Genomic DNA, 10620 nt, shown 5'->3' with positions numbered 1-10620 from the left:
TGCCCAGCGTAAAGCACAAGGCTCCCGTGCAGAGTGAAGCGGAAAAAAAGTGCGAGAGAGAGGGTGAGAGAAAGAAAGAAAAAAAACCCACGTGACGGCTCGCGATAAGGAGCCGGCTCGCGTCGTTCACGTCAAAGATCCGGCTCTAAGAGCCATTTCGTTCGCGAACGACCCATCACTACTAGTTCCTTCATGTACATATCATACAGCTCCTGAAGGTGTGGAGGTACGGGCAGACTGTGGTCTGTAACACGGAGGATAATTCATGTCAGGAAATAATTTCATAAAAAAAACAAATCAAAAACAACTGATGAGCTCCTTCATGATTATTCAATTGTCTAACTGTCTGGTTCAAAGTAACCTCATTTCACTTCATTGATATTAAACTGTAAAGTGCCTAATAACCCAGTTAGCAGTGCTATATGTATTTAGATGATCTTTGTTTTTAACAAACTTCGGAGTCATAATGCTCACATACTCACCATTCATTCATTCTTTATTTATTTGTCACATGTAGTTATAGCTAGTACAACATACAGTGAAATGTTTTTCCTGGCTAAAAAATACTCCCCCCGACTGTGAGAAACATACTAGAAAAACTTTTACCTAAACTAAGAGAAAAAAAAAAAAAAAACAAACCAGGAGTAAGAATCATATATAAAAATGTAAAAGTGTATAATATCCTGTATAATATATATAAAAACGTGTAACAGGTGTAACAGCCATGTGTTTGTGCTTATAAGTATATCCATAATCGTGCAAAGTATTGCACTGTAATGATTTGAAAAACTATAAAAATATACATATTTACATAAGTACAAATGTATATAATATGATAAGATAAGATAAGGTTCAGGAAAGAAGAAAGTAAAGTGCGAATTATGTACTATGTGTGAGATTGTCCAGCATATTATCCGGTTTGCGTTTTTGGTTGAGGAGTCTCACTGTCTGTGGGTAGAAACTCCTCCTGAACCTTTCTGTTCTTGTTTTCAGGCTACAGAGGCGTTTCCCTGACCTCAGCAGCCTGAACAGTTTATGGGAGGGATGGCTGGAGTCCCTTGTGATCCTGATGGCCCGGGATCTGCACCTTTCAGCGTAGATGTCCTGCAGTGCTGGTAGAGGTGTTCCCATAGTGCGTTCAGCTGTGCGCACAACCCTCTGCAGGGCTTTCTGTTGCTGTACTGTGCAGTTCCCGTACCACACCATGATGTTGTTGCACAAAATGCTCTCAATGACACCAGTGTAGAATCTCCTCTGTATATTCTTGGAGATCTTAAACCTCTTTAGACGCCTCAGGTGATAGAGGCGCTGTCTGCCTTTACTAATAAGGAATTCCGTATGTGTGCTCCAAGTGAGGTCCTCATTGATGTGAACACCGAGGTATTTGAAGTTGGAGACTCTCTCCACAGGGGTTCCATTGATCTGAATTGGGGTGTGAGTTTTCTCACCTCTCTGTCTTCTAAAGTCGATCACCATCTCCTTTGTTTTGCTGATGTTCAAGGAGAGGTGATTTGCCTCACACCACTTTGCTAGTCCATCCACCTCACTCCGGTATGCCCTCTCGTCATTCCTGGAGATGAGTCCCACCACCACTGTGTCGTCAGCAAACTTCACAATGGAATTAGTGGGGTGTCTGGCCGTGCAGTCCGCGGTGTAAAGGGAGTAGAGAAGGGGGCTCTGTACACATCCCTGGGGAGCCCCTATGTTCAGTGAGAGTGTATGGGAGTACACATCCCCTATTCTCACTGACTGTGGCCTCGCGGTCAGGAAGCTATAAATCCACCTGCACAAAGATGTACTAAATCCCAGATCTTGGAGCTTACCCGAGAGGGTGTGGGGCACTATGGTGTTGAAAGCTGAGCTGTAATCTATGAACAGCATTCTCACATAATTTCCACATCCCTAATCTAGATGGCTCAGTGTGGTATGCAGGACCTGTGCTACAGCGTCTCCGGTAGATCTATTTGTCCGATATGCAAACTGCACCATCAATGAACTGTCTCTGCTGCTGAATAATTTCGTCGCACAGGTGTCTGTGCTGTTCAAAACGCTGCACCACAAAGTTTTTCTGTCGGATCACGTTGTCTTTGAGCAGAGCGTGGGACTGCATCTCTGCGTTCTCAATCTCCAGCTCGTGGACCTTACAGAGAAGTCCTAGGACCTCGCGTTGCTCCTCTGAGCTAACCCGCCGCGGCAGCAGCTCCTCCAAGCGCCGGGCCTGATCCCGAAGCTCCAGAAACCTACGCTCAAGCAACGCCTTTAAACAAAAGGTATAAAGGCACATTTTAAAAAGCAGACTGTATTTCAGACACTAAAAATATTATGTATGCACTACAGTCAAAGGTTTTATGAGAACGATTCTGTTTTCTGCTATTTTTTCTAGTTGTAGACAGACATTCCCACCTTCTCCTTGTGAATCTTTTTCTGTTCAGCCATGAGTGCAACCAGATTTTCTCGAGCTATTGCCACCTCCTGAGTCTCCGTGGTGTCTGGAGGAGACTCTGAGGAATCAGAGTCCTTCTCACTTTCATCCTTATTGACACTTTCCTTCCTCCTCTCCGCACGCCACTTTCTCCTGCACCTGCTGCGCTCCTGTTCCCAGCTAAGAGAAGAAAATTACACATGGTCACTGACAGAGACAATAATATCTGGTTAATGAAGGCACATTTGAAAGTACATAGTTGAAAAAGTCTTCTGTTTTTAAAAAAAAAAAAAAAATGCGGCCAATAAAATTCATTATTACATTTGATTTATGTTGTTTTTTTGTTTTTTTGATCAGACTTACAATAATTTATATTTATATAATCCACAAACACTGACACTTTCTGTCACGGGCGAGAATGCGGTGGACTCAAGAGCAGACTCAATTTGCTTCGAACTGTGTATAATTTATTGAAAAGAACAAAACGTGAACAGAACTGGGTTTAACAGAAACCATACGCAGAAACTAAGGGAAATCCGTGGGCGGAGAGACCGGCGTAGAGCACGGGGAGAACTCTAACGGGAACTTCTGTAAACACAGGAGAGAGATATTACTGAATGGAAAAAAACGAATAAGGGACAGAGGTACGGAGTGCCAGTGGATAGTCTTGGGCTTACTTGGAGACCCTAGTTATTAGGCGGGAAAAGGGCTGCCGTGGGAGTATTCCAGAGAGGGTCAAGAGTGTGGAGAGTCCGGTCCAGATTCCAAGGAGGTGGAGAATACGGACTGAAGGGCAGGCTGAGGAGAAGTGGAGTATATAATCCTCGGGTTCAGAGCAGACGGAAGAACAGAATGGAGACCAAACCAGCACTACTGGTGAGTGCGACGGGTAGTGAATCCGAAGAATACAGGAAACAAAAACACATTAACCCATGGTCCAGATATACAGAGTCAGAGCTCAGAGGAGGCCGAGTTTACCACAGATGGTAGCAGGACGAACTGGCGAGGAGTGGCAGGCCGTGCCGGCTTAAAAACCCTCTAGGTGGAGCCCCGGAGATTGACAACAGGTGATGGTTCTCGAGCTATTGCCACCTCCTGAGTCTCCGTGGTGTCTGGAGGAGACTCTGAGGAATCAGAGTCCTTCTCACTTTCATCCTTATTGACACTTTCCTTCCTCCTCTCCGCACGCCACTTTCTCCTGCGCCTGCTGCGCTCCTGTTCCCAGCTAAGAGAAGAAAATTACACATGGTCACTGACAGAGACAATAATATCTGGTTAATGAAGGCACATTTGAAAGTACATAGTTGAAAAAGTCTTCTGTTTTTAAAAAAAAAAAAAATGCGGCCAATAAAATTCATTATTACATTTGATTTATGTTGTTTTTTTGTTTTTTTGATCAGACTTACAATAATTTATATTTATATAATCCACAAACACTGACACTTTCAGGCAACTTTAAGCACGACAAAGACATGCTGTGAGTTTTCAACATATTATCAAATAGCTGGATTTAATAATGTTACAAAGAGAAATACAGGATAAATAGTGTTGGTTAAAGAAGGGAGAAACATGACAAAAAGGCTTGAAACTGACTCTGTAATAGTTAAAAGATTGTTAGAGGTGGCAATCTGGATCTCCATGTTGTTGTTTTCCAGCTCCATCAGGCTCTTCCTGATCTGCATCTGTTGGCGGAAGGCATGTAGAAGCTGCTCCCTCAACAGATCCATCTCCTCTCGACTCTGCTGGCTGGAGTGGGCCTGGACCTCTGCTACAAGGGAAGGGATGGAGATTAGACTCAAAGAGCTCAAAAAGCAGGTATTTTTCAAATATTAAAGTCAGCTGTGAGTGCGAGACCTTACCCTGAACATTGCGGATGTCAGCTCGGTCAGAATTGAGCTGTCGACTCGCCTGTTCGGCAATCTTCTTTTTCAACCTCTCGATCTCGCAGCGCAGGTCTGAGATGATATTGGTGTACTGAGCAATGTGGTATGACACATTTATCATGTTCTTCTTCACCTAAAGGACAAAGATGACAAAGAATACTTGAGATATACTTTGGATATATGAATTATACAATAGAAGTTGGATTTCTAACTGCAGAAAGTTGAGTTGAAGCTACATTAATTTATTTAACTTCTGCTAGAGTGAAGCAACACTGAGACATAAAATATTACTCAGCTCACCCGTGTTCGAATACTTTTGGCACGGTCTGCATATGTCAGCGTGTTACGAGACTCCTCAAAAGCTACAGAGGCAGGGCTAATATGGGCTATCATGACCGTTCGGCTGTTTCCGCCCAAGGAGTCCTTTTGTTTAAAAAAAGAATGATAAATATTTGATTGATTTTGATTTTGATTTTATTGATTAGCATTCAAATTCCAATCTCAGTGAAAACAGTGAAAAAAACAAACAAACAAACAGTGAAAACAGAACAAAAATCTACCATAAAGAAAGAAAGCATGAGACAAGGCTAATCAAAAGGTATTGGCTGAAGCATTTGCTTATTACGCCAACCCTTTTCACAAAATATCTTTTTGTATGCAGCTCCTGTACACAGGGCTTGAAGAAAATAATAAAACAAAGCAAAAACCAAACAAACAAACAAACAAAAAAAACAAAACAAAGAAAAAAAAAAACTTTCCACCTTAGATAAGTAACTACATCAAAGCAAAAGAATCAAGAGGTTGTTTTTCTTTTCTCCTTTTTGCTCTTTTCATTCTTGATTTATATATTTTTCTATTACTCTATTTTTAAACATGTTTTTAAACAAGGAAAATGAACTACACCTTTTTAAATCACTGTCATAACTATTCCACAGGTTAACTCCTCTAACAGAAACACATCTCTGCTTTATATTTGTCCTTATCTTGTTTTTTTTAAAGAAATCTGTTCCCCTTAAGTCATATTGACTCTCTCTGACTTTGAACAGCTTCTGAGTACTGGGGCAAAGCAAGTTATTTTGTGCTTTATACATTATCTGTGCCATTTTATATTCAACTAAATCATAAAATTTCAGGGTATTCAGATTAATAAACAAAATGTTAGTTGGTTCTATATAGTTTGATTGGTTTATAATTCTTATAGCTTTTTTTTGTAACTTGAAAATATGAAGAGTGTTCGTTTTATATGCATTACCCCATATCTCCAGACAGTAAGTCATATATGGAAGCAACAGAGTACAATAAAGTGTGTATAATGTTTTTTTTGTTCAGGACATGCTTTGTTTTATAGAGAATAGCAATGGTTTTTGACATTTTTGTTTTCACGTGGTTTATATGAGACTTCCAACTCAGCTTATCATCAATTATCACTCCAAGAAATTTATTTTCGTACACTCTTTCAATTTCAATTCCATTAACCCTGATTTTAGATACATTTTTCATTTGTCTAGTGCCAAAAATAATCAATTTTGTTTTCTTTATATTTAATGATAACTTATTTACATCAAACCAGTTTTTTAATATATTTAACTCCTTTTCCGCTGTAGTCAGAAGCTGTTCTAAGTTTTTACCTGAGCAGTACAGAGTGGTATCATCAGCAAACAATACACATTTTAACAGTTTGGAAACACTACATATGTCATTTATATATAATATAAATAATTTAGGGCCCAGCACAGAGCCCTGAGGAACACCACAAGTTACCTTCAACTGCTTAGATTTTACATTATTGAATTCGACATATTGATATCTTTCATCCAGGTAACTTTTCATCCACTTGTATGCTATCCCTCTTATGCCATATCTCTCTAGTTTATTCATTAATATAGAATGATCAATTGTATCAAACGCCTTTTTTAAGTCTATAAAAACACCAACAGTATATTCCTTATTATCTATTGCATTAGATATCCCTTCAACAAGTTCCATCACTGCCATTGAAGTGGACCTTTTCACTCTAAAGCCATATTGGTTATCACTTAGGAGATTATGCTTCTCAATATATTTATCAAGTCTATTAACAAATAACTTTTCTAAAATTTTTGAGAACTGTGGGAGTAGTGATATTGGCCTATAATTGGTAAACTGACATCTCTCCGTTTTTATGGATTGGAATAACTTTTGCTATTTTCATTTGTGAGGGAAACACACCAGTTTGAAAGGACAGATTACAAATGTATGCGAAAGGTTGCACTATATATTCTATAATACTTTTAACTAATATCATGTCAATACCAAAACAGTCAGTGGACTTTTATTTTAAATGTCTTCACAATGTTAATTATTTCTCTATGAGTTGCAGCACCAATAAACATGGAGGACACATTCTGAGTAATATGTTTATTTAGGTCGTTATTATTTCTTGACTCTGGAATTTCTTTTGCTAAATTAAAGCCAACATTTACAAAGAAATCATTAAATTCATTTGCAATGTCTTTAGTTTTATCAAGCACAATATCTTTATCTTTTTTAAAATAATCTGGATAATTCTTATTTTTTGAGCCCTTTTTGATTATACTGTTTAATATCCTCCATGTTTCTTGTGTGTTACTTCTACTTTGCTCCAATAATTTGTGGTAATATTCTTTCTTACTTGTTCTTATAATATTTACTAATCTATTTTTATATAACTTGTACTTTATTTCAGCATCTTTTGTCCTCTGTTTTATGAATCTCTTATATAGATTATTTTTCTTTTTACATGCATCTTCTATCCCCTTTGTGATCCATGGCTTATTTGATCTGTGATGCTTTCTAGTGATTTTCATTAAAGGACAATGTTTTTCATATAGTGAAATTACAGTTGATAAGAATGCATCATACGCACTATTTGAATCTTCATTTGCAAAAACCTCATTCCAATTGTGTTCCTTTAAGTCCACCTGGAGGGCAGCAATGGCTCTTGTTGTTCTATGTCGTATCATATCAAATATTTGATTCTTTTGTTTAGTTTTAATCCCAAAATAATTTTGAAAAATTGCAAAAACAGGAAGATGATCGCTTATATCAGTTATAAGAAGTCCACCTACTATTTCATGGTCAATTTTATTTGTGAATATATTATCTATCAATGTAGCTGTATCAATTGTTATTCTACTTGGTTTTATAATTACAGGGAAAAGGGAGTTACTATACATTGTATTTATGAAATCTGTTGTTTTCTGATGTCCATTTGGGTTTAGCAAATCTATATTAAAATCACCACAAATTATTTGCACTTTTTTATCATTTAGGTTGCTAAACATAGCAGCAAGTTTTTCATTGAATATCTCAAGGCATGAACCTGGTGTCCTATAGATGCAACTTATAATTATATTGTTAGCTTTTTCAACATGAATTTCAATAGTGACACATTCCAATATGTTATCTATGGTGCTTGACATGCATTCAATCAGACTACATTTCAAAACTTTATCTACATATAAAGCAACACCGCCTCCTTTTTTATTCACCCTGTTCATTGTAAATAATTCGTATCCTTCCAGTCCCATTTCACTAACTTTCTCATTATCGAGCCATGTTTCTGATATTGCAATTATGTTAAACTTTTTAACTTACTTAAACATTCTGTAATTTTAGAAAAATTTTTATACAGGCTTCTACTATTGAAATGTATGACTGACAATGCATTTGCCATTTTAATATTCACATTGAATTGGTCATCTGTATAGTACTCACAAGTATTATTGGTGTTATTGTAGAAGTGGGTATCTGGGTCAATGTTACTTTCAGGGTCATTCATGTTGTGCTCTGCATAGTTAAACGTTTTGAAGTTCGTTTTCTCAGCGTGTGTGGCAAAATAACCACCTTGACAGTCCTTTTCATAATCAAAGTCTTCCTCTTCAATATCTCCGAATGGAAACCTATAATCTGTGTCCAAACTTGTCATTTATGTGTTTTTGTTGTTGTTGTTTCCATTGTTTTTGAGCCATAAGGCCAGAAACACTTTCCATACCCATTGTTCATTATCCAATCGTCACTTTTCCAATAGATTCCATAGCAGATTCCTGATTATTTATATTGCTCTAAGTCTTTGAGTTCTCTTATCATCACAACTTTCGCTTCTTCGGGATTGCCATTTAGTCTTATCATTACTTTGCAGTTCCTCGTCCATGTCGCTTGTATCTTATTTTGTTTTCTCAGGCTGCGTGCCTGTCTTGCAATTTCAGCAGTCTTTTTCGTTAAATGTTCATTTAAATACACACCAGTCCCTTTTAGCTTCTTACCCTGTTTCAGTAACTCAATCTTTGTTTTGCGACTCACAAACCGAAGAATGATTGCTGGCTTTGTTTTACTGTCTTTTCTGGGGAGCGTGTGGCATGCTGCAATATGATGGCTCTGAATACTTACATTCTTCGTTTGAAGGAATTTTATCACTTGCTGTTCAAGCGTTTGCAGCTCCTCTACCGGGGCATCTTCACCGTCTTTACCTCCGCCAGCTGTTACTCTGGCGTAGGTTCGGTGTTGCGTCTCCAGACCACTTATGACTAAATCATCCATTCTTGTGTATTGTTCAAGGTCCTCGATTCGCCGTTCCAAGTCGTCTATTTTCTTGTCCTTGTCCTTTATGAGGTTTTTTAGTTGTTTTATTTCATCCATTAGGTCATGTAGCATACCTTGTTGTTTAGCCACTTTGCTCAGTTCATCAGACATGAAATTAAGCGATTTCCTAATCTCCTCCAACTCCTCTTCAACTCCTGGGTTAGCTTTTTTAGGTGGCATTTTGAAAATGGTGAGATTAGTATTTCCTTGTGATGGCCCGTTGAAGTCACTGTTGATTTACTTGTTGGTGCCTTGCTAGAGGAGCCTGGGCCCAGTGGCTGCTGGAGGATCCTGGGCCTGGTGGAGCAGGAGGATCCTGGGCCTAGTGACTGCTGGAAGAGCCTGGGCCTGTGTATAAATACACACACAAAAAACATCTAAATCATCAACACAGTTGGTCCCATATAAACCTTTAGAGGACTGTACCTTCAGGAGACGAGTCAACTTGCTGTCTCGATAGTTGACATACTTGTTACCATTTTTGTCACTCAGGGCGTTAATGCAGTTGCCCAAAGCCAGGAGGGAACAGTTGATGTGGGCCCCTTCCTTCAAACGCTGACCTCTATTTTGAGTCTGATAAAATAAAATAAAAATGGATGTTCCTGACATGACATCGTCGTGTCAGGAACATATCAAGCTCATAAATGCAAGACTGTGCTTATATTGCTTTGTTATCAGTGCAATGGCTCTGTAATGTTCTGTGCTTATTATGAACAGTGAACGGTTGGTGTTAACGAGCCTCACAGAAGATACATAAGAATCCAAGGGAAAGTATGGATATGGGACAAAAGATTAGGAGACAATATTAAACCAATGCCGATGTTTAAAAACAAAAAAAAGAGTAATGGCCTGCAGTAAAAAGGTTTCAACATCAATGTTTTTCGTAGTGAGTTTGTTTCAACCTGACACACTGAAATTTAAGAAAAAAGAAAACTTAATCCTCTTGATCATTGTGCTCTTCAAACTTAAAGGTCTCTGCCTTTTCTTACCCACAATACTCTTTAAGTGTCATGGTTGTGTAGATACACAGGATAGTACCACACAATGTTTTTTGCAAATTACCTGGCTGTTTCAATTAATTATTTAACTGTTGCCTTTTCCATTATTATTTTTTCATTCATATTGTTTTCATAATTGCAACTTTCTATTCTTTATTTTGTACATTTTTTAAAATTTGTACCTAAATAAATTTAACCGAAGTATCCAAAAAACAAAGCATGTGTTTTTGTTGTGCGTTTACTTTGCCTGCAAAGTCTGTAACATCTGTAACACTCGTCTATCTTGTGTAATATTCACATATGTCCAGTAGGGGGGGCGCGAAGGCCATGGTGTATTTTTTTTCTTGTGTAATCACGTTTTATTTTTATACTCCAGTGTTAATCCAGTCTTTGCATGTATCCCCTGGAAAATGCGGGCGACTTTAATTGATTTTGTATTTATAATTCCGTTTTAAAAAAAAAAGTATTATAATCTTTTTAAATTGGTAATATTATGTATACTTTACTTTTTTTTATTGTTTTTTTTTCTCAGATGCTTATGTGTACCTTATAATTTCGCCATACCCTAAAACTGTAGCCATTACACACACACACACACACACACACACACACACAGTGTAACAACTGGAGAATATGTTTTTCACTGAGTCATGACCAACCAACACTATGCTGAAGGATGTGTCTCTATATTTGGACATTATTTAACCATCATATATTC

At 37.9% G+C, this 10620-nt stretch overlaps 1 protein-coding gene across 1 annotated transcript; it reads right to left on the bottom strand.

Moving 5' to 3' along the window:
• Positions 1-161: 161 nt before the first annotated feature.
• LOC120737899 (kinesin-like protein KIF19) lies at positions 162-10120 on the bottom strand (the record flags this gene model as incomplete). The annotated part of the gene is made up of 8 exons (XM_040038808.1): positions 9331-10120; positions 4606-4728; positions 4282-4438; positions 4016-4190; positions 3515-3647; positions 2404-2469; positions 1987-2257; positions 162-244 (listed from the first exon to the last, which is right to left on the bottom strand). Coding segments are annotated over exons 1-8 (1191 nt in total), but the record flags the coding sequence as incomplete, so codon positions are not given.
• Between the last annotated feature and the right edge of the window lie 500 nt (positions 10121-10620).

Source organism: Simochromis diagramma, unplaced genomic scaffold, assembly GCF_900408965.1.
Source record: "Simochromis diagramma unplaced genomic scaffold, fSimDia1.1 OVJJ01000402.1, whole genome shotgun sequence".
Taxonomy (NCBI): Eukaryota; Metazoa; Chordata; class Actinopteri; order Cichliformes; family Cichlidae; genus Simochromis; species Simochromis diagramma.
The sequence above is the reverse complement of the archived record's forward strand: the minus strand, read 5'-3'. Positions and strand labels throughout refer to the sequence as shown.